This window comes from Rhinolophus sinicus, linkage group LG06 (genome assembly GCF_036562045.2).
Source record: "Rhinolophus sinicus isolate RSC01 linkage group LG06, ASM3656204v1, whole genome shotgun sequence".
NCBI classification, from domain to species: Eukaryota; Metazoa; Chordata; class Mammalia; order Chiroptera; family Rhinolophidae; genus Rhinolophus; species Rhinolophus sinicus.
This window is the reverse complement of record NC_133756.1, coordinates 159187138-159211774: the sequence shown is the minus strand read 5'-3', so window position 1 is coordinate 159211774 and position 24637 is coordinate 159187138. Positions and strand designations below refer to the sequence as shown.

Sequence of the window (24637 nt, the reverse complement as noted above, 5' to 3'; positions counted from 1 at the left end):
CTCAAAAGGGTCAGTACATCCCTGAGCCCTGGGGAGAGGCTCAAACAGGGCGGAGGGGCTGTGCCTTACTTTCTGGAGGCTGGACGAGTTCAGCTGGGTCTTGTCAATGATCTTCACAGCCACCTGAACACGAGACGAAAAGCCCAAGGTTACCGCTTTGCCCGAGTGAAACCCAGGGCTTGAATCTACTTCCACCTCATTTTCGTCCCATCCCTCTCACCACCCCTATCTGTTCAGATCCCATTTCTGTCTGACAAACAAGAGGTTGGGTGTGGTAGGAGCCCTACCACTACCTATGGGGGTGTCGACAGCTGGCAGAGGCTGCCATGTTCCCAAGCCCAGTGCTCACCTCTTTCCCGGTCAGGATGTGCCGAGCCAGTTTCACCTTGGCGAAGTTACCCTTGCCAATAGTCTTGAGGAGTCGATAGTTGCCAATATGGGGCTGCTCGTCAGCAGAGGTGGCTGAGTTGCGGCCCCGCAGCATGTTGGACTTACTGCTGGGCTTGGAGTCGAGGTGTCCCAAGGTGGGCTGCAGGGTGGAAACACGCACACCTGTAAGTACGCTGCCCTTCCAGTCCCCCACACTTTCGTCCTTAGCTCTCTGCAAAAAATGTAAGACGCTAGGGGTATAGGGACAGATTCCAGGGGGCTGGCAGGCATGCAAAGAATCATACGGCAGGGGAAGAAAAAGAAGGAGATGAGAGTCAGTCAGTCTTCCCTCCAAAGCCTACGGCCCAGTGCCAATATCCTGCGGGTGCTGGAGCTTAGGACCTAAGCTGTCCCATCACTGGCTCCACTGCCCGGCAATACAACCCCTCATGAACAACCCAACGGCTCCCTCCACCTCACGTGTGACCTGTGCACACTGTGAGAAGGCTGCAGCTCAAAGGCACGGGGGCAACACCATCAGAATTACTTCAAAGCTCTCACTGCCACCCAACACTTCACATTTACCTTTATTAGTTCTCACTTTGCATTGATTTGTTGCCCATCCAGATGGAATGGAAGCTCCAGGCAGGCACATATCATTTACTCATTGAGACATCCCAGCACCTAGATGGACTGGATTGTGGTAGATGCTCAATGAATACTTGTGCAATGAACGAACTGAATGACAGGGTCTGAGCAAGGCAACAGTCAGTCTGCCCTACTTAGATACCCCATCATCGCCAATAAGTGTGGGAGGAAGCAGAAATGACGACAACAGCACTGAACAGGTATATAAATGTTCACAGGAAGGGTACGGTCCAGATGAAAACACACATCTTATGAAGACTTGATCATTCCTCAAAGGGCTAAACACGTGATTACTGTGAGACCTAGCAATTCCATTCCTAGGTACCCACCCAAGAGAAACAGAACTGTAATCCACGCAAAACCTTGTACACCGATGTTCATTCATAATATACCATATTCATAAGAGCCAGAAAATGGAAACGACACAAATGTCCACCAGTTGGTGAACAGATAAACCAATTCGAATATCCACACAGTGGAACCATCACCGGCAATTTTAAAAAATGAGGACTAACACGCGACAACACGGATGAACTCTAAAAACATGACGCTCCTAAGTGAACGAAGCTGGTCCCAAAGGCTACAGAGAGACGCCATCGCTCCGGAATGTCTAGAAGAGGCGAATCCATGGAGACAGAAAGGAGATTTGTCGAGGGCTAAGGAGGGCAGAGGAAGGTGGGGGGATTGTGGTGATGGATACACAGCTCTGTGAATTTACTAAGACAATTGTACACTTTCAATGGGTGAACTGTACGGTATGTGAATTATAGCTCAGTAAAACTCCTACGAGTCTGGTCTAAGCCTTGTCTGGAGCCCTGATTTACCTCTCGAAGAACCCCTGATGCCATCACTCCAGCATACTGGGACAGAGCTGCTGCCAGAGCCTCGTCCCATAACCACCCAGAGCTGCCTTGGAAAATTCAAGGAGACAGTCTGGAGAGGAGCAGCGTGACCAGAAGAGAGTGAGTCAAAGTTCTTCCTTTCACAGCCCCTTGTGGCTCTAAACAAAGCCCTCAAAAACCACAGAGAAAGGAATGACTTGCCACCACAAAGGAACTGTCCAGGGTTCCTGAGCAAGACTTGCTTCCCCAACCAGCTGCCCCTCAGACAGGAAGACAACAATAACCCAAAGTAAGTATCTGCTACTGATGTCCCCCCCTCTTCCGGTGTCAGTGGAGGGCCAACAGTAGCTGCTGGCTGGTTTGGGGTGAGCTGCTTGACTCAGATCCCAGAAGCACAAGGGGCGGGACCTTCGAGGAGAAAGATCTCATGTGCAGGGTTGGCTCTGAAGGCAGAGGCTCCTGACATCTTTCTACCTCCTTGGCCCTTCCGGGAGCGCTCTCTCTTCTGCAAGTGGAAGTCCCGAAACGCTTTGCTGTCTGTCCATCCAGGCTATGGAGCTCTCTGGCCCTCTGGTCTCCAGACACTCTGCAGCTCACCCAAGCCTGGTTGGTACTCAAACAGCATTTGCTAGAACAGCAGATTTTCAAATACTTGTTTTTTTCTTCCTAAAGGGTTCACACCTCTTGGAGAGAAGACTGTTTCTAGGCCCTGCTGGTACTTGCATTTGGCTCAGTCTACCTACCAAAGGGCACCCTGAGTCCCATCCATCAGGGTCCCGAAGGCCCGGCCTCCTTCTCCTCAGCCCCATCTCCCTGCGGCTGCTGCTGGGCTGCCTACCACCCGAGCCAGCCTGCCTAAGGGGCCACGAACAGGGAAAACCTCCCCTCTGCCCCAACTCCCACGAGAGGAAGATGGGTGGGGACATTTCTTTAGCAAGCTCTACTCACCTTCTAAATTTGTCACACCCCTCTTTTCTGAGCACAGGACTTGGCAATCTCCAAGTCCTCAAAACTGGCACAGGGACTCGGCGTCTACCCGAGGATTCGGGCGCTCTTCTCCTTGAAGTCGTATCGCTCGGGGCCGCCTACTGCCTGTCCTGGCTCTGCTCTGCCCGTGCCCCTCGCTGTTTCTGGCCCGAGGGGCTGGTGTGAGGAGCACGGCAGGACAGCATTCCCTGCCAGGGTCAGCCACACACTGGACTTCAAAGAACATCAGCCACCACAAGAGGGGCTTAGGAGTGTAGATGCCAGAGACAAACTGCCAGGTTCAAATCCTAAATCTGCCACTTACTCAACACATGTTAACTTTATTATGAGTAACACCGTCCTGAGGAGGGAGAGGAGATTAGCACGGAGGGAAAAGAAAGCATCCACAGGAGTGGTGTGGGGCTGAGCCCACGTCTGTGTCGGAGGTGGTCTAGTGGATGTGCGCGCTCTGTCCAGCAGAACTCGGCTTCCACTTACCAGTGTCAGCTTCCTTCTCTGTATAGTGGCGATAAAATATTCCCGACTTTACATTAGGTAAGAGAGAGAACACACACAAGACGCTTTATCTAACACTCAGCAAAGAGCAACCATTACTGCTATTATTTTTCGTTCCCAAATACTACCGTCTGCAGAGCCAAGTCTCGCTGTCAACAAGACTTCCACATCTAGTCAAGTCCTCCTAAGGTGGCTGCAGCCCAGATGGAGGCCGACAAGAGATGCTATGGCCCTACCCGCTGGAGCGGTCCAGGCCCATCGTCTGCCACCCTCCCTTCCGGCCCCATTGCCAGCCTACACAGGCACCCCTAGCATTTATGGGAGGGGCTAGACGGGACGCTGGGAAGGGCTGGTTCCAAGCTGCATATCCAGGAGAGTTAAGAGAGAGAAGATTCAGCTTATCCAGGAGCCAGAGAACACTGCCACATGCTCTGTGATCCCCTGCTTCAAAAGTCACCCACCCCCTTTCAGGACAGAACCACCTAACTCTCAGGACTCAAAGAGTGCGGTGCTTCTTATCCCCTTCGCCTGTCCTAAGTTGTAAGGTGTTTCCCAGGGCAAGGATGCGGGGCAGGGTGAGGACAGCCCATGGGGAATACAGAAAGGAGAAACTCTCCAGTAGAAAATGCTTCTTGGATCAAGGCCCCACGTGAGGCGCTTCCGGGAAGGCTCGAGGGTGAGGGTGAGGGTGACTGTTACGGAGAGAGTCCCTTCTATGGTTCTGACTAGGCCCATTCAGCCTGGACCCAGATCTCACCAACAGGACGGTGGGCTGAGAACTAGCTGTCCTTCGGGCCAACTAAACATGTCTAGCTAAGCCATGCTCTCTGCCCTCTACCTCCATCCTCCTTGCTTACACGGGATATGGAACAGCAGACATTCCCAAAGCTCTGGCCGACATCACATCCCAGGCTGGCCCCAAATGTCTGAGGAATCCCATGGCCCTCAGGCAGGCTTCAGAAAGAACAAGGGGGTCACCCTTTGAGGAAGTATTTGGAACCAAGTGGCAGACCACACAGGCCTGGTTCAGAAGCAGGGCCTAAGCAGTTTCGGGGTCCTCAGTAGAGAAGAGGCGATAATGTAGGACACGGGATAAAAGGAGTCTTGTATCCAGTGGGTTCTTCAACCTGGGACCTCAGCTTGGCCAGGCATGCTGCCAGGTTCGCCCGGAAGACAGCCTCCACCCTGAGCGGCCAGCGCTGACTCAGGTAGGCAGGGCCCATTCCCTAACGCTGGAGGCTCCTCCTGTCAGCTCTCCCCTAGAAAAGCTCCGCTCTGGGGCTCTGCATTCAGGGTTGGCCTCAAGTGTCCTGAGGCTTCCTCAGGGCTGGGAAGGGCCCAGACTGGGAGGGGTGACAAGCAGGTACCCCCTGGCCAGGGGCAGAGTCAGCCTGGGCACTGTGTAGCGGAGGGAGCAAATGTCCCTGGGGTACAAGCCCTGGGCGACCAGATCCCAGTCTCCGCTCACTGTCGTGCGGGAGTGGCTCCCGGGCCCTGCCTGTCACCAGCCCCTTCCTCTCACCCTAGCTGAGCCCGTGGACGCAGTGTAAGGGAGCCTCGGCTGCTGCGGCTACCCCTCCTTTCCTAGCCAATGCCACATCACCCTTCCCATGAATTTTACTACCCTGGGCTAGTGCCTGGCTCAATTTTGCAAATCTTTAAAGAGTTTGGGTGAGAGGGACGGCAAAGGGCAATCACAGACCAGAAAAAGGGGAAAACATACCCGGCTGGAGAAAGGGACGAGGAGTACCGGCGACTTCCATTCAGCAGAAGCCACAGCGAAACCTGTCAGGCAGCGAGGGCAAAGTACAGAGGCCGGGGAGAGCCAGGCCTAGGGCGGGGGCTCCGCCAGCCACCCTTACTCAGGCGAAGCCGGCGACACCTTCCACCACCTCCTCAGTGAGAAGCAGCAAAGCAGCCAGGCCCAGCGGCTCCTGCCTGGGAACCTGGACTATGTCGCAACCGAAACCACCACAAGCAGAGAGAGAGAGACGGGGCTTGGCAAGGAGAGCAACGGAGACAAACCCGTGGCTTCGCCTGGGCCAGGGCCTGGTGGCCAGGAAATGCATGCAGTTCAGGATACTGCACCAGGAGCAAGGTGGGAGGAAAGGGGCTGGAGGGGAACAGGAAGGAAGGGAGACGAGAGAGAAAGAGGCGTGTTTAGATGAACTTCCTTCTTCCTTCCCCTCCCCCTCCCCGGAAGTGGGCTGCCCCACCCTCCCCAAGGTGCAGTGCAGGGTAACAGCTGGGAGAGGGTAAGGAGGGGACTCAAGGCGGCAGGGCTGGCTGTCATCAAGTCCTTATCGCACCTGCAGCAGGTGGGACCTGGGTTTGGGCTCCAGTCAGGCAGGGCGGGGAGGAGTAGTGGGAATCAGACATGCTGACCCCGAGAGGGGCAAGACCAGCAAACCACCCACCGAGAACAGGGTGGGGGAGGGGGCAAGCAGAAACCGGCCACCCAGCAGTGGCACACAGATCTCCTACTCCACAAAAAGCAGCGTTTAACCTTAGAAAAATGTGTATCTTCCTTACTCACAAAATACTCTGGACATAATTTCAGGAGGTTCGGGGGACACTGTGAAGCTCCTTAGAGGTCTGTGGGTTCTAGATTAAGAACCTTTGTCACTGATAGACAGTAAGATGTGTAACTGTAAATTTTGCCCAAAGCTGGGGAACAAACTAAAAGTCCCAAGTCCCTTCCAGCCCTGATTCTGGGAGTCTATCCCCAGGTTCCCACCCACTTCCAGTGTCTATCAACCCCACCCCCCAACAGCCATGAGGGCCTAAGGGCAGCCATTCCTCACACCTTCCTCCGGCAAAGCCCCTGCTGACTGAGGGCAAGGTGGAGCCCTCCCTGGCCTGTGCTGCTTCCTGACTCACCTGCATTCATTCACTCCACTACTCTAGGCTGGATCTTTCCCATGAAGCAACTCACTCAACATCGCACGTTGGCCATGGGCCCCTCTAGGGAAGGGCAAAGCCTCTTCTGTGCCCTCCCTGTCCCTGGGCAGACACCTGGAGACCATACGACTTCAGTGTTTGCCTGACACAAGATTCGACAGTTCTGATACCACCAGCGGCTGGCATGTACCTCCTGTGTTCTTCCTCTGAGGGCAGATGGGGTAGGCAGCACCCCTCATTTTACAGATGAGAAACTGAAGCACAGAGGTGACGAGACTGGCCCCAGGTCCCACAGCCTCCCGTGCAGAGCCGGGCTGGAGCCCAGGGCGTCCGCCCGCCCCAGGACCCTGTCCCCTTTCCCAGCTAGCTCACTGGCCCTCCTTGATGCCTAACCTGCTCTTACTTCCCCCCAAAGAAGTTAAGTCTCTGCAGGGCTCTTCCTCCAGGCGGGAAGGAGGGGAAAGGTGTGAAGGTGGAGGAAAGGTCCCTGGGACCGCAGGAATGCCAATGTCCGGTTAAGGCCACTGGTGGAGGGTTGTTTTGAAGGCCCACTCAGGGGACCCTGCAGCGACCCTTCCTCTCCCTCCCTCCCAAAGTGGGCCTTGATCTCAGTGAAAGAGGTCAGGGTTTGTTCTGGACCCTGGGCTCAGGCTGGCCTGGGACCACCTGCCCGTTCCTCAGAAGCCACAGCAGGATCAGATAACTGTATTTTTCTGGTCTCTAGGGCTTTGCAGTGCGACAGAAGGATTGTTTTCCTCAATCCTCCTTGTGGGAGGCAGTAAGGGGTTTTCTATACTGAGGAAGTACCTCAAAGAGAGGCTGGGGAGAGATGGGGTAGGACTGAGCTGAAAAGTCACGTGGCCCTGGCAAGTCACTCCTTCTTTAATCCTTCCTCCTTCACTGGATCTGGGAGCTTTCTTTGCATCCTTTGATCCTGAGCAACTGTCACTCTCAACTGCCAAGAGTCAATAAACTAGTGGAGCATTCTGGGTAGGAGAGATCTTTTAAGGCTGTGGTAAACTCTGACCAGTGGAGAGGCTGGATACACTTCTCCACCCCTGAAATTAACTGTGACGGCTTCACCTGGGGGCCCCCCCAACACCCCTTAATGTTGCAGAGGGGAGGTGGGGTTGTGTCAAACTCAAAAGGCTACTCCCCTTTTCCAGCCAGGGTGGGTGCCTTCCTGACAAAGGAGACCAGCAGAGCCCGCAACTGAAGCACAAAGCTAAAAGCAAGGGTAGGCTCTCTGCCCTTTAGCTCTCTGAAATGCAAGCCTCACCCCAAGGCAGGGAGACCAGCCCTGCAGCCTGGGCCATGAGGGGAGCCACCTGTGGGCCTCAAAGCGGCCACAGCTGAAGCTAGGGCCTCCTGGGAAGAGCACAAGGCAAGGACCAACCTGGCATGAGCTCAGAACCCAGCCACCTGCAGCTCACTCCCCTTCGTGCATGAAGCCACAATGCACTGAGCACCCCTCAGTCCCGTCTTCAGAACCACTTGAAACGCTGGGCTCCTCATCAAACACGGGGCATTCTACTGAGCAACCAGGGCTTCAGAAGCTTTCAGCACCACTTCACCCCTGAGAATTTGCTCCCTGGGGTCTGGTGTCTATCTCATTCCCCAATTACTGTAGATTCAGCAAACCTTTGTTGAGTGCCTACCTCTGGAGCCAGGGCCAGTTGCCAAGTTCAGAGAGATCTGGTCCTGCCTTCTAGACACTCAGAGGAGGGGCACTGTACATCAGACTCACTCCAGTTCTCTGCTTGCTGCATTAGGGGAGGCGGGACAGCACAGCAAGGCTCTGCAGGCAGAGGGACCTGGGGAGGGAGCCTGCCTTTGCTCCTTAGGAGCTGACCGAACACAAGCAGACTACTTGACTTCTCTGTCTCAGCGTCCTCCTTTGGGACCTGAGTGCACTAGCTCTACCCATTTCACAGGTTAGTGGGACTCAGAAATGAGGAAACCCCCCGGTGTTGACCCCAGTGCCTGGTGCGCAGTAAGGTCTTGATGTTTTCTATGATCTCCACTTTTGGGTAGAAACCTTTGTTTGCCATCTCAAGGGGCAAACAAAGTACATGAGCCAAGCACCAGTGTAGCCAAGCTGATATTCCTTCTAGAATCAGAAAAGGTCAGATTTCTACCATGGCTGAGCTGTGAAGCAAAAAACGACCCTTTCCTAACATGAAATCGCTCCTGCCAAGAGGAGTGTGGGTGAATGAGGAGGCAGCCCTGCCTGTGCCCCAGGAGCCCCGAGGAGGACGGTGTGCCTGGTTCTGCCCTTCATCGGTTCCTTAACTCCTTCCACCCAGAAAAGACCCAAGAAACAGCTGACATACCCGTACCACATGGTGCCAAGGGCTGGGGGAAGCTCACACTGCCAGCCTCGCACTCCATTCGGCTCCTCCCCTACCAGTGGGTTACTGTAACCATGGAGACCAACAAGTTCCTCCATATCACAGGAGAGCCAGCCAGCCAAGAGCCCAGGGCTCTGGGGGAGGCAGAAGGCGGCCTGCAGCAGAAAGGTTCGGCTCCTTTTACAGAGTATTGTGGGGAGCTGATGGAGACCGACGAGTGCAGCTGAGGTGCCGGCCTCCCTGACTTGCCTTTGCTGAGTAACTGATGTTTTTAGCACACTGTCCAGGTGTAGCTGATGTGGTGGTGAGGGGCGTCCTCTGGCCTGGACAGGCCTGTGGTGGGACCCCAGCTCTCGCACGGGCTGCCACGCAGGAAACGCACCAGAACTGCGGTCTTTAGCGCTACACAGACACACACACGAAAAGTAAAGCGCTAGCTATCATATAATGCCTTCTTTTAAGTGAGTAAACCCTCCTATTCCTTGTTGATCCCAAATCCTTTTGTTCAAAGTTATCTAGACACCTTCTTAGCTGAGTGAGCTCTCCCTTCTCTGGACTCTCACCCACCCCATCTGTGCCCATTCACCTCTTCTGTGTGTCTGCACAGCTCTGAGCAATCAGGGACAGTGTCTCTCTCTCCTCGGTACACCCTTAGGGCCTAACAGAGCTTGCACCTAGCTGGCGCACATTTAAATACTTACGGAATCAAAGGGGTACAACTTTCTGATCCTTAAAATTGCTCCCCGCCTCCCTCCCCCACCCCAGACAAGGGCAAAGGAAGGAAAATCAAAACCTCTTGCCACAAGACCCCTTTCCTGTCTTTCAAGGCATCTGCTGCACTCTGACATTGCTTGGTCCCACTAGAGTACACTACAAAGGAAGGGCCATGGCCTGTCTTCCTCACGGCCCACAGCAACGCCTAAGCACAGAGCAGAAGGTATGGAATAAGGCATGGAACAAATCCATGTGTATGAAGGAATACGTGAGAAAACGTGTTGGGGCATCTTCGTGACCTCTGGGATTCACACCAATCACCGACAACAGTGTCCACTGCAGACAATATCCAAGGGACAGTGGCCATGAGATCCCCTCTCTCAAGGATGGATACACCTATGGGGCGTTAGTTCTGACAAGCTTTCTAAGGTGGTGGGTGATAGGCCCTTGGTGCTCTCTCCTGACACAGAGCTTGAGGTGTGACCAAGGTGAACTGGAGACAGAGTCAGAATACAGGCTCGGCACCGCACAGGACCAGCAGCCCTCCCCCACCCCCATCCCTGGCCCCTGTCAATCAAGTCCAAGCCCTCCTTTCATCACAGAAGGGAAGCCTCTCCTCTGAACTTTCTGCTGCCCAACCACCAGGACCTCCCACTTCAGACAGTTCTCTCTGCTTCTCTACATTCAATCCCTCCACTGCTTTGCTATCAAAACCATTGTGTCTTGCTGTGACAATGCAATGTTGCTGGAGCCATTCTAAGATCCATTGATTTAGGGAAGCGACAGTGACTTGTAGGAAACGTTTATTTAGTGTTTGCCACACTGAGACCTCTGTTTAATAGTTTCTCCTTGAACCAATGTACTGATTGTACGGCCTTGTCAAACCCATAGGGCCAAGAAAAATCACCCTTACACACCTGCCTCCTGTCCCGCTGCACAAATCAGCATTCCCATCCTGCCCTTCACCCCTCCCCAAACTGCCTCCTGGTACAGAAAAGCAAAGGAACTAAAAATGGCAGCTGGGGAGCTCAGTTGACTCACCCAGCATAATCATCTCCTCCCAGAATCTCCCATCTTCTCCTAGGGTTTTTGCCAACACAAAGTAAAAAAGAAGCACACGATCTTTAAAAAAAACCCCACAAAAAACAACAACAGAAAACTCTCTCAGTGTTTATGCAACAGACTTTGTACCTGGATGCAGACTTAACCCTTTGTCTCTGTCTTTCCAATGTGGTTTCCTGAAAAGGTCTTCCTGCTGAGCAGTGACCGCCTGGCGCTGGGATGGTGGGACTTGGGCCTGCCAGGCCCTCCCCAGGCCAGCTCCATACTGGGAGGTGCTGAACTGTGCCTCTTCCCGCTGCATCTTCCTCTGGGAGTGGAGAAAATACTCCCGTCCTACTCCTCCAGTTTCAAAGAGAGAGTTGTCAGGAAAAACACTGGGGCAAAGTTTGCTGTCCCAGAAGTCACCATGACCAGAGGTCAGAGCTCAAGCAGGAAAGAAAAATAGACACTACCTAAAGCCATCACTGCCACTCTCACCTCAGAACTGTGCCCACTCAACCAGACTGCAATGTGGCTGCTCCACTTAAGTGACCAGTAAAAATCCAACTGGCTGCTCTTTCCATAAGCAAACCCCTGCTGGGCTGCTCCTGCTCACAGGCAGAGGTGTTTGCAGGCAAAGGTGTTTGCTTCCTTCTATAGCAGATCGTTAAAAACCCAAGCAGCTCAGGGCACCTGAGCTGCAAAATGGGGGGCACCTGTTTCCAGTGCTACCTGACAATGGGTCAAATCAGCCAAAATTGAGAATTCAGTCTCTCCTGCCCCTCAAAACAATCACAGGAGATGAGTACAGCTCTCCAGCGACCTTTCTGGTAGGAAGTGGTGTGTATTTGTTTTTGTCATTGTCATTTGGCACCCAGAAGGACAACTTACTTTTGTGATAGATGGTGCTAGACTACAAAGGAATGAGAACACTTCCACAAGACGCATGCAAATCTTTTGCAGCATATTAGCCAAGAAATCCCCAACTTACCAAAAGTTCCGCTGTGAGAAGGAACTATTTAGCCATAGAAACATGTTACAAATGGAGATTGTGTCCTCAGGCCAGCACCCCGTGGCGGCCCACCATGTCCTGAAGTAGTATATTAACCAGAGTTAAGGTTTTAACCATAGTCCAGATCAGGGACATTAACTCAGTGTTCCCAAGTGAAACCTACGATGGACGGCAGAAACGGGGGCTCCCTAACCTTCAAACCCTAGGTGAAGGCTTGAAACAAGAGGACTTGAGGTGAGGGAGCCGGACTTCAAAGCATTTGGGGCGGCTGGGTAGGAGGGAGGGTCTAAGGAGGTATGATCCCAGGGGGAGACAGGAATGAGGCTGGAGAAAAGGATTTTGATTGGGTGCTGCCTTACAGGCGAGAAGGGCTAATTAAGGAACACCAGGTAGAACGTCCAGCTAGAGAAAGGAGAAAAGGGAGCCTAGGACAGTCCCGTGACACATCAGGAGCAAATGTTCTTTAGATCAGTCTCCCCTGCTCAGCAGCTGAGGCCGAGGATATGTCTCTTATCTACCTCACCTGCTCTGCCGCTGCCACTGCAGTCCCAAACCTGGACCAAGGGCAGAGATTGCTGGATCCTGTTACTAAGTGGCCATGACCTAAGCAGATGCCTTGGCTAGCTTGCCAGATAAATAGAGGAGGGCTCATTGGTCAGAAGTTAGGTGGAGAAGATTGCAAAGCACAAGCTTCTCAGTAAGCCTGAGTATATGTCAGCTTCTGACTTTAGGCCTAGGTTCCCCTCCCCATGCCCCCACCTCCTGAAGCCAAACACTGTTCGTTTTCTGGTGGCAATGATAATTCTACTCCAGGACGCCCTAGTTGTCTGTGCACTTGGCCTAGCAGCAGAGTACGGTAAATGAGATGACAGCCACTTTCCATTACAAGTGCCTTCTTAAAAAGCACTTTTTATACTCATCTTTTCAGAGAGAATCCTAGGAAAAAGAGTGTGATTGTCCTGGTTTCTAAGAGAAGGGAGTGGTCCAGAAACGGCCAGCCTAGTTAGCCCTGGCCAAGGCAGTAGGAGACGTGGGTTCAGACTGGTGTTGGAGGTTCTGAGCTTTCTGACCTCTGTGATAAGAACCTGGGAGCAGGGCTCTTTGGTACCGATTAGCTCAAGTGCTGGTGGAAGCCCTCAGGAACTAGAAGCACCAATTAACAGGTGGTGTTGGGGAGGAAGGAGGCTACTTGTGGGCCCCGTTACATGTTCTATTACACAGACTGCAGACAAGAGCATGCTGGTTATTTTGAAGAAGGCAAGCAGCCATCTCTGGAGCTCTTCACCTCCAAATTCACTCAGCGAGGACAGGGAAGGAAGGATGGCGACGAAAGGAACACAGATCCTCCCCAAACACTCCATTAGGCATGGCAGCTTAAATAAAGACTTGAAGATGGAGAGAAAAGACCACCCAGAATACCTCCAAGCAGAACTAGCTGGGCAGCAGGCGGCCACTGCCACACATTCTGTTGTTCTGTCTAGTTCATACAACCACCAAGGACAAAGACCCCTTAGGCACAAAGGGGTCTCGACCAAGAGAAAACAGAAGGTGTAAAGTCAGAAATTAACGAATATCCAACACTATTCAAAACACTTAGAACAAGGCCTGCATATACTACATGCTCACGACATGCTAGCTATTACAATTCCAAATGCTTTCCTAACTTATTCTGTAGGTTAACAGAAAAAGATATGGCTTTGGGCTTTAAATTCTTTCCTCAATGACACTGCAAACGCTCTGTCTCTAAGAAGTGGATCTTTTTGAGCTGGCCTAGGAGAGCTCTAGAGTCAAGGCCAAGTTCTGGTCATCTATTCGCACAGCTCGGACTTGAACTTGGGCTTCTTACAGAACCAGAGAACTCTCCAGCAGCTCCAATGTTTTATCTCCCCCATAAAAGGCCACACTATTCTCCCCCAATAAGCACTTTAAACATACACATCCCACCCTAGAAAAACCCAGAGTACACAACACAGCTCCTGAGATATACAATATCGGCAATCGTGCCAAAATTTTCTAGATATATGAATCTAGGAACTTTGCAAATCAATAGTCACAATGGAAAATGTGACTAGCATTTAAGAAACACACACACACACAGTGTGGCTACAGTCCCTAAAGAGGGACTATGTACTGAAGAGCGCTGCCTCTTCAGTTGTGAGATGAGGGAAACCTGTATTTGTGGGGGGGGAGGGGCCCAAGAGGGGTTGGTGGTGAAAGCTTAGCTGCACATCCAGCTCCTGAGCGGCTCCGGCATGGACACTCAGCAGCCTTCTGAGGCAGCGAAGCTCCTACCACCAGCTGTCCTTCACACTAGATAACAAGATCACCGTTTGGGAAGATGAGATTTTTGGTGTTGGGTTTTATATCCCATGAACTAGCATGCATCTGTCTCCGGGGCAGTTTCCTGAAACAGCTGCATGTCCTGGGCCCCTGCAGACAGGATGTGAGATACAGGAGAAAGATAAATGAGATGCAAGGAGTAGGAATTCGAGGATAATAAAGGCGAGAAGGAATGAGACGGTCTAGTTGTCTCCTCCTGTCAACGGCAGCTGCCTTTTCCGACCTGGTGCTCCCCACTAGGGATCACGTTCACTTGCATTCACCTTCCTTGGCAGAGCCAGGCTTCCCCCTGGCGTCTCCACCTCTTTACCCTGACAGCTCTACCACATCAAGTGACTGTGGTATCTCAAGCTGATGCTGGTTACCCCATGAAGAGATAACCAAGGTCATGTGAGCTGGCCTGACACGTTCTGCTGTACTTGTTTATAGGCAAGAGGATTAAAACAACCTGTCGGGGAGGGAAGAGGGCAAACCCTTACACAGGGCAAGCTCTGGGGACACAGCAGAGGCCTCCCGCCAAGAAATCTTTTGCTCAAATATAAAGCAGAAATCGCTCACCAAATGCCAAACCAGCTACCTACGCCAAATACCACTTATGATCCAGTGACCTTGAGGCACTGCTCACTTTTTCCAATGTTCTTTGTATGAAAGGTTTGGGTTTTTTTTTTTGAGGGGGTGGGGGGAAGACTACAGGGATGAGCAAGACAAGACCCCATAAAGAGCTCCAAATTAAATTAATACCCAGGCGCTGACCCTGGGCCTGAAGAAGCCCCCGTGTCCTCGGCCAGCCCTGTCCCAAAGCCTTCCTGGCCCACCAAGAAATGGGACTTAGGGCTTAAGAAAGAGGGCGCTTTCAAGGGTACATCTGCATGAAGAAAGCACTAGGTTCTCAGATGCCGAAATGCCCAGTCAGAAGTCAAACTCCCAAGACAGGACTTCGTATGACCACTTCTTGCCCTACTCAAAGCCTGAACTGGGAGACAAATTAGGTGCAGCTCCGGGCAGAGGGGCTCAGGCAGCAGGCAGCCCAGAGACAGGTCAGGCCCGTCCTCTCTAACCAGAGGGTCAACCTGACGGTGTCAGCACTGGCCTCAAGACACAGGAAGATAGGAAGGTGGTGGGTCAGCAATCGAGGCTCTTGACAGAGACGCTGCCCCGTTCTGTGAAACCCGAGTCCTTCTCCCCAGCTCTGCTGCAAAGCTATTCATCACAGCCCCTAATAACCAACCCCCCCGCCCAGCAAGCTCGCGCTGCTCCAGCCTGGTCTCAGCCTTAGGCACTCAAGCCTTAGCAGCAAGAGGATGTTTCCATGTGGGGGTTCCCGCGGCTGGCTGAAGAGGTCAGCAGAAGGGGGCTGGGGTGGTGCCCCTTCTCTAGCCAGCCAGAGGGGAAACATGATATGCCCGCTGGCCATCTGTGCTCCCTCCCTCTCAACACCCCCTTTCTAGCAAAGGAGCAGCTACCAATTTCCTAACCTTCCTACAAAAACTGAAGGTAGTAAGTCCAGCTTAGGAACTAAAGCAACCGGCTTAGGAAAAAAAGGGATATTGTGCTGCAAGGGATTCCAAGAATAAACTCCCGACCACCCACCAAACTCTTCTGAAGAGCAGGGGTGTTTAGAAGCGCCTTCCATTTCTCCACGCCTTAGAGAAGAGGGTGGCCTTGGGCAGATCCACACACCTGGGCAGGTGGCCATGTCCTCTCAGGAGCCCTGGTCTCCCTAACACCAGGGTGCGTCCACACCTGCCGCAGAGGAGCAGGCCGAGACAGCAATGTGCTCGAGCCCACATACTCACACGTCCATGAATCTTCCTCCAGATGGCTGCTGTCATGCAGAGCAGGGAGCGGGCTGAGTCCGGCTCAGAGGCTCCGAGCCAGTCACTCCAGTTTGCTTGGCAATGTTAGGGGGGTGGGGAGGAGGAAGAGGAGGAGGAGGTGGAGGAGGAGGAGGAGGAGGAGGAAGGGAGATTAGGATTCTCTATTTCCAAGCCCCGCCCCTAAAACCAAGGAGGGAAGCAGCTGGGTTCCCGTTTCAGGAGCGCTCCAATCACTGGCCACTACAGAGCCAACCAGCTGCAGGAGAACTCTGGGGACCGTGCACATCAAACACACTGGGAAAAGGAGGGGAACTAGCCCAGGGAGAAGTGGGTTGGTCTCCTGCCAAGAACTCTGAATGGTACTCCTATCAGAACTAGAACATAACAGGAGGTGGGCAGGTTTATGGTCTCTGGGGAAAGGCAGGAGGGGAAACAGTAAAAGCCAGACGAGCATGGGAACAAAACTCACTCCCTGGCAGGAGAGGGGAGCCCAGCTGTCTACAGGCAACACCCATATGGAGTCAGCAGTGAACCGCTGTCCCACTATGCCCTCCCGAGGCGCACAGGCCACACTCCCTCGGGCCCATTTCCACACGCTTTGCTGGCTGCGCCCTGAACCCTGCGTGTAGTTCGGAGCACGGTCATTTCCACAAGCCTCTAAGTTAAGGTCTGCCACTCAAGCACTGTGTCCCTGACTGCCAATGACAGGAGGGAAGGGGGACTCTCACTGGCCGTGTCGTGCAATGTAGTCTGTGAGCAAGGGCAGAGCAGAAGCCACAGATGACGGCCCCTCCCATGAGGAGGGCAGCGCTCCTCCTCCGCCAGAGCCAAGCCCAAGGCCGCCACGGAGAGGTGCTGTTTAGCGCGAGAAACGTCGGGACTGGCAGGAGGGATACCCAGCAGGTACTTCCTCTTTCTCACCAACAGCTACCACAGGCCTCCACAGGCTGCCTCTGAAAAGCCTGCAGAACCGCCTGTGGCAGCAACGGGTGTGAGTCACTGCCCTGAGATGGGGAAACGGGTGCTGACCCTGGGCCCGAAGAAGCCCCAGTGTCCTCGGCCAGCCCTGTTCCAAAGCTACCACCAGCCAGGACAGAAACCTACAACAGCCTACTCTTCACCCAAAGCCACACGCAGAAAAACCAGTCCCTTTTCCTCTACAGCATGGTTGTGGCGTGGGGCAGGGAGACACCTAAGGTCATCTCAGCAGGGCACGCAGCACTGGGAACAGGAAGTGATGGCTTCACATGCACAGCACCCCTTAAATGCTCACACATACATATATACACAGGCGAGTTCTATCTGTGTATATACATATGCACGTGTACACATACGTATGTAAATGTCTATGCATGTATACATACATGTAAAATTGATTTTCAGACACACATGGTTCCTGGATTTTTCCTTCAGCTGCATTATGAGCTGATTGGCTCCCTTTCTCTGCCTGTAGCTCCAGCCCTTTCTAGTCCCTTCCTGGAGTCTCACTCTGGGCTCCCGCCACCTGTCTTCAGGTGAAGATTGTTCTCTCAGACCTCCAGGCCTTTGCTACAACCTCCTACTGGCTGGGACACTTTCCGTCCATCATCTGTTCCCATTTTTCTTCCTGGTTGGCCTCAGCTCAGACAGCACTTCCCAGGAAGTGCTCAGGGTCCCTGACATGTCTCGAGGCATCTGCAAGTCAGCCCTTGCACAGGCCGCCACTGCTTGCTGAACAGCCTGTCTCCACTCTCGGTGGCTGTCTCGCTCACCATCACACAAGACTGAGAGCCGCCTCAGGGAAATTTCCAGGACTTAAGTCATCCCTGTGTCCTCAATGCCCAGGCACAGTGCCTGGTATCCAACTGGCTCTCGAGAAAGTCTTTCCTAATTCATGAGGGAAAGTCATGGTGAGGGTCTTCCCGCTCTTTTTGGAGTGACTCCTAACCCCAAGAGCTCTTAGCACAACTCTGCTCCCTGTGACTCCTCTAACTGAGGTCAGAGCTGGAATGTGGTGCCCACTTCTTTAAATCCATTCTCTAGCGCCTGAGTTCTGGCGGAATTTCAGAACTCATCTCCAGCCATGGGGCTGGGGCCTGCTACCCTTCCACTTGCCTCTTCCCAGTCTCCTGTCTGCTGTGAGGTCTGCAGGTGGCCCGCACACAGGCTATCTAAGCAATAGGACTGCCTTTGAAGCGGAAGCAATCATAGTGCTAAGGTCTCCGAGAGAGAGTGATTCCAGGCCCGGCTCTGCCCAAGCAACTTACATAATCTTGAGTAAGTCATTCACCCTCTTGGGACCTGCATTTCCCCACGTGTGAAACGAGGGGCTGTCGTGTGGCTGTGAGGGCTCTCAATGCTTCTGTGCTCACAAGCCTTCCAGCCCTGCCTGAAACCTGAGATGGCCATGGTCTGTGTGTCCTGGAGACCTTGCCAGCAAGTCCGCTCCCACAGGTCAATCTCATCTAACTGCCCTGGATGCCAGGCTCACACACTGGAAAATCTCTTCTGCCTAGGGCTGAACAAATTAAAATTAACCTACATGACAACTCCGGACGTAGAAACATTACAATCCTGAACTCAGTGTGCCCTCGGGAAGGATCCTTTCCCTCCCTCGACTTCATTTACCCACAATTTACCAGCTCCTCGCCCTTCCCAGCCTCTCTGCACATCATGGACGTGGCCACACGGCCCAGGGACAGGCACCATGACACAGTCTATTCCAGCAGGCCCTGGGGCTCTGCAGGCTGTGTGAGCTGCTCTGAGCCGGCCCGGTGCCTGCCGGGTGCCATGCCACACCTAGCACCCGCCTCACCCGCAGCATGACTCCCCAGCAGCTGGCTCCTCCGAGGGCTCCTGGGTGGGGAGCTGCGGCCTGCATGCCAATGGGTAGGTGACTTGGCAAAGCCCAGCAGCAGCAGTTTCAGTCTCCCTGCCCAGCGTGGGGGAAGGGGAGGCGGGTCCAAGCAGACCAGTCCAACGGGTCCTTTTTCCACCGCCCTGCACTGCTGGTGCCTTCTACACCCGTTCAAAAACAGGAGATTCAAAAGTCAGGTGGAGCTTGCACACCCTGAGTCACAAAGAACACGCAATCAAGAAGAAAGGAGAAAACGGTCATTTTTGTCACTCTTTCCTCACCCACAATGGTCCTGGAAAACGTGGTCCCTGATTTCACAGCTGTTGGTCCATTCAGAAAAGCAAATGATCTCCCCTGAGATGCTCGAGGACAAATGTGGGTCCTCAGACCAGCAGGTGCTGAGGTGCTGTGACATCAGTTCCTCCTGTGCCGGGATCCTGAGCTCTTCTCCCACTATAAGTAACTCCAGCCTTCCGATACAGACCACGTGACCTGTCCAACATTCCCACACTCAGTGTACCTCTGTCCGGCCATCGTGAAAGAGGGAAGGAAGGATGAGGCCAATTTAACCAGAACCAACGTCGCCAGAGACACTGTGGGTCAGAACTTGGCAAAACCAGGAGGGCCTGGCTTTCTGGCTCTGGTCCCTCCTTCAAAAGGCCAGGCAGGGTTTCCTAAGCAGCATTCATTCTCCCCCTGTGGTTTCTGCCCTGAGTTTTTATCACAACCTGTAATAGTGTAAAACTGCCCCTTTATCCTCTCATCCTGAAAATTTGTTCTTTTTAGTCATTATTGCACCAATTAAGACACTGATTAAGACTTGTGACTTATATAGCCAAAAATTGGATAGACAGATGTCTAATTTACAAATCAATATGGACATACTTCCCCAAGGGTGGGTGCCAGTGAAGACTATGCCCATGTTATAATTTTTCTTATTTTTTATTTCACAAATAATTGAGAGATGACAATGCACAAAGCATCTGAAGACCCTGGGGGAGGAATGGATACAAAGAAGGATAAGATGCAGCCCATCTTTCAAAAGAGTTGACTACCAGGGCCGGCCCAGTGGCTCAGGCGGTTGGAGCTCCGACTCATAACTCCGAAGGCTGCCGGTTCGATTCCCACATGGGCCAGTGCAGTGACATGGGCCAGTGCAGTGAGCTCTCAACCACAAGGTTGCCGGTTCGATTCCCGCAAGGGATGGTGGGCTGTGCCCCCTGCAACTAGTAAAGGCAACTGGACCTGGAGCTGAGCTGCACCCTCCGCAACTAAGACTGAAAGGACAACAACTTGAAGCTGAACGGCACCCTCCACAACTAAGATTGGAAGGACAACAACTTGACTTGGAAAAAAGGCCTGGAAGTACACACTGTTCCCCAATAAAGTCCTGTTCCCCTTCCCCGATAAAATCTTTTTTTTTAAAAAAAGAGTTGACTACCTTGTAGGAGAAATAGCACAAAGCACACAGTTCAATATGGGACCAAATCCAGGAAATAAAGTTACAGTCCACCTATTTCCCCCCAATTTTCTAGAAGTCTGCACCTTTTGTTCTCTTTCAGAGGAACCATAGCTGAGAGATCAGAAGACCCCAGGTCTCATGTCTAGCTAGCTAGGTCCATGAGTGCTGGCGGGCTCTGTGTCGACCCTGGGGCTTCACTGAATGGGGAGGCCCATCCAGAGTCGACCATGGTGAGTCCTGCGATGCTGACATAAGAGGAAGCCAAGTCACGGAGACTCACTGCAGAATCCATCATTTAGCCTTCCTTAGCTCACACCCATCTGGAAACGAGGGACAGGACCTACTGCCAGCAAAGATGATATGGGAAGAGCGTAAACACAGTAAAAAAAGTCACTCAGGACTCAGGTCATAGAAATGAAGTCAGGAAAAGCTGCTAGGAACAGAAGAGGGAAAGATTTGGGAGAGCCCTGAAGCCCTGCACGCGGAACCACGCATCTCAGTGCGGGCGGTGCCCAGGGGGCACGTTTATGTATTTTTCCTTTTATTTCCCAATTATTGGTTGTCAAGCCTGGTCTCCTTCCTTAATTCCTTTGAATCGGTGTTACGGCTCAGTGCACACCGTTACCAGTTTGTAAACTGCACCCTTACCCACCAGGCCACCAGCAGCGCCAGAGCTCTTGGGGAAGGCAGTAGGGAGGAAGAGATACTCATTCCTGAAGGTCGTGGAAAGACAGCAAATTCCCCAGACAAACAGAGAAGATTCTATGCCAGCTAAAAGGAAAAAAGTCAGTTAATTCAGAGCCTACAGATAAAGATTAACGCCCAAGTCCTCCTCCGCTGGGGAAAAAACAATTCTGAAGCTAGCTCTAGCTTAAAAAAAGAAAAAGCTGGTGAGAAGCTTGGTCCAAATCACCTCAAAAGAAAACCACTTCCTGAAAAAAAAAAAAAAGAAAAAAAAAGTAGGTGAGGGGGAATGGGAATTGGTTTGTTTGAAACCTTTCCTGTACAGTGGACAGCTGATTAGCTACACAAGACTCTTCTGGAATGGTTTACCATGAAGAATTTTATAATGTAAGCATGCTGAATGTGAAACTGGGAGCTCGGCACCTAAACATTTATTATTGAGAAAAATCCTCACACCACAATCCTAATGAAGGTTTAACATCAGTGTTTGACATTTTGTCATTAAGGGATTGGTTTTAACAGTGTGGATTTGGCAGCTTGCCCTATCGGCTGTTTCACAAGCAGTTTCTGTGGTTTCAAGAAAGGCAGGGTGTTTGCTTTTAAACACTGTCTGAAAAATATATTTCAGAATAGGGTTCAATCATTCCCACACAGAAGGAGGGAATGAAAACCCAACCAAATAAAGGAATCTGGTGCTACCAAACAGAAAGGGAGCACACGGGGAGGAAGAGAAGAGACGCCATTCATCACCTGAACCTAAATGGCAACAAAAGCTACCTACGTGCTTTTTACTGTCAGGTTAGAAAACAGGACACAGAAAGGTCCTAAAGACACGAGATTCATAAAGGGAAATCCCTATACAGAGCTTCGTCTCTCCAAAATAAACTTACCTGGCTCAAATCTATTTGTTTACTTAAAAGCAAAACAAAACAAAACAACTCTACCAGTTCCACATTAATGCAAAGGGCTGCCATCTAACCAATTAGCAGCCACTCCTCTCTGCCAGTGTGATGTGGTAATTAAGGGAGACATTTTCCTCCCTGGGAATACAAGTACAGAAGGGCAGAGCCTCTATGGACCTAACCCATTATGACAGCCTTTTCATTAGCAAGAAAATGCCTCCATACACTCTCCAAGGAAGCAGTGGCCCGCATCACTAACAAATACCTATGTGTGAACAGCAGCTACCTCTGCTGAGATAAAAATGTGCCGAGATGGAAGCAGGGAGCAGGGAGAACCACTCATGAGAAAGCTGTGCTTGTCAAAGTAATTTATGTGGACCTTGCTTTTTCCACTGTAACAAAAAGATGGGTTCTAAAGTAATTTAGAAATGGCATATAACCGTGATCTTGGAGAAATGAATCAGGTTTGAACACAAATACCATCATACAGTCGAATTCCCTCTCTTTCTCTGCTAGGGCAGCAGAGGGGCACAAGTGGAAAGTAATGTTTAAACCAAGAGCAGCAGCTCACCCCTCTATCCACACCCCATTGCTGGTATCTTAAAATAGGTTCAAAATTTTAGAACTTTGCTAATAAAAACCAAAACCTCTAACAGAATAAGGCACTACTGCCAGAGTAAGACAAGCAAGTAAATCAAGCCATAAACTCAAGCCAAGTAAAAACCCACAGAGACGCACACAGCAATCACTCTCATTAAGAAACAACTACAGGTGTCTAGGAGGACCACGTACTTAACTGTGGGCACTACGGCTTAAGGAGGGAGAGGCGAACCAAAAAAAAGGACTGAACAAATACAAACAGGAGCTGGTGGCATATTACAATGGGATAGAGACAGCAGGACAGCCAGAGTGCAGCTCCCAGGGGGGAGCTGGCAGGTCCCGAATGCACACCACCAGCGTCGGTGCTCAGTGCCCCTGGCACTCAGGGCTAAACGCAAGTAGCTCTGGGCCTCTGCACGTGTAAGGGCACATAGAAGGTTGTAAAGAGACAACGTTAGTTTCATAAGGATAAAAGGTACAGTTAAGATGGGCACACAAAATCTTTCTTCTTCTTCTTTTTTTTTTGGTGGGAAGGAGGGGGAGTGCTTACCACAAGGCTTCCAGAATCACAGCATTTCATGGGTACCACAGTATAGGACGGTCAAAACTAGGAATCCAAACTGTCCTATGCTGTGGGGTACTTATTTGTTGGTTACCGACTTTAGATCTCAGGACTCTGGTTTTTCTAAAGGGGTTCTTGAAATTCCAGAAGATGAGAAGAGATAAAGAGAATAAGAAGCCAGGGTTAAAATTTTTTTTTCACGTTTCCCACAGCACTTATATGGCGCAGGCAAGACCAGGGAAGTGAGCCAGAGAGCTGTACTACCGCACCTCCAACACGTGAGCCACCCTGGCAACAGACCACCGAGGGCGGAAAAAGACAGTTCACACGACTCTAAAGCCCACCTGGGAGATGGTTTTGCCCCACCGATGGGGAGCTAATCTTAAAGGATCGCTCCATCTTGTACCACCTGGACACAGCTGGAACCAGGGCCAAAGGGCTCGCCAGTCTTGACAGTTGGGTTTTGACACTAATACATGCTGGCCCACTTGGGTTTGTTACTTTAAACAAGTTACTCAACATTTCTGGGCGCCCGTTTCCTTATCTGTAAAGTGGGGAAAATAATAAGACCCACTATCTCACAAAGATTAAATGAGCTGATAATGTGAAATACCTAAACAAGTGTCTGGGACAAAGTAAGTGCTCAATAAATGCTGCCTGTTACATATTGTGTCTATAGCTAAAGACACAGCCTCAGGGCACACACTGTGCCCCAAGAATGAGAATGGGTGGGAGCACTGTCTACCCTTCAAGTACTCAGTTTGCTCCATTTAAGAGTTTCCCAACCACTTGGAACAGAGTAATGTACTTAGAGGGCCATCCAGGAGGCACTGTTACACTGAGTCACTGCCTTAGCTAACAGAGAACAAATCCCCTTTGAAAGCAAAAGTCCATCTTGCATATAGACCAGCGGCCGAAGAGAGACAAAAAACGCACATCAAGTTCAATTCTGGAATTGAAATGAAAGCCACATGTGAATCTGAAAAGAAATGCTTTGTGTAAAACGCACAGGATTATGGGACTTGCTGAGTGAGGGGGAAAGGATCTATAATCCTGTAAGTCTATATGTAGATTCAAATTGATGTAAGTTAAGCACTTGATTAAACAGTTTTTTTTAATGATTCCGATAATGATTCTGAGCAAATGAGATCAGTTTAAAAGATTTGCTTAAAGCTGGTCCAAGTGACTAGCAGAGAAGGCCCAAAGGTCTACTATTAACGGTATTAAGGGAAGCTTTCAAAAGTTAGAGGTGCTATAGAAGTTGGAGGATAAATCGAGACAAGAACGAAGGTTGAGAAGAGTAACGTAATTTAGAACTCTGTATCCAATGCAATTTCACCTGTCTCTTAAAGAGTCATCAAACAATGATCAAGTTCATACACTGTTATATGCATACACCAAATGTGCTTACCTCTTACAGGAGAAAATAAAGTGTACCTACAGAAGTGTGGGTTTGGCAGGGCCAACAAAGAGTTAAGTACAGAAGAAACAGGAACAAAGTGTGTAGACGCTGTAGCCACCCAGAGAACAGACTGGGGATGTTCTGGCTTTAGTGAGTGACTGGAACCCCCGGCCTTCAGCTATTGTAGGCACCAAGGTTCTTCAAGGTTGGAGGCTCAGCAAGCTTTGCAGTTTTCAAATTTGGAATTGACCAATAGCCAACACAAAGCTTAAAAAAACAAAAACTTGTCATAACGAAATCCAAGTAAGCCAAATGATCTTTTTAATGGAAAAAAAAAAAAAAAAAAAAAAAAAAGGCCAAGGCTCTGTATTAGGAGAAGGAAAAATGCCAACTTTGGCCAAAGTCCCTCGGGTCACTGAGAACCAGCTTCCTCAGCTAGAACAACTGCAAACCAAAGCAGCAAGTGCCTTCCAGCAGCCCAGCCAGGACTCTGGGAATTGCAAAACAAAGGCTCATTATGAGGTCATAGCAAGTAACAAACCAATCAAGGACAAGGCTATCAACCCCATACTTGTCTACAAAAGCGATTCTCACACGTCTGTCTGGAAACCCTTTACACTCTTAATTATTAAGGACCTCAAATAGCTTTCATTTACATGGGTTATAGCTACT

The 24637-nt window shown here is 51.2% G+C and overlaps 1 protein-coding gene across 18 annotated transcripts in view; it reads right to left on the bottom strand.

Moving 5' to 3' along the window:
• MARK2 (microtubule affinity regulating kinase 2) overlaps window positions 1-24637 on the bottom strand; it is a 53566-nt gene that overhangs the window by 14943 nt on the left and 13986 nt on the right. For 13 of the 18 annotated variants that reach the window (XM_074336523.1, XM_074336527.1, XM_074336528.1 and 10 more), the window contains exons 2-3: window positions 350-529; window positions 70-123 (exon numbers count right to left, since the gene is read on the bottom strand). In XM_074336523.1, the coding sequence (XP_074192624.1) occupies window positions 70-123; window positions 350-529 (234 nt within the window). Of the gene's footprint in view, window positions 1-69; window positions 124-349; window positions 530-954; window positions 1063-5064; window positions 5497-15496; window positions 15650-24637 lie in introns of those variants that run through there. The other 5 variants (XM_074336524.1, XM_019717854.2, XM_074336535.1 and 2 more) reach the window with 4 other exon arrangements.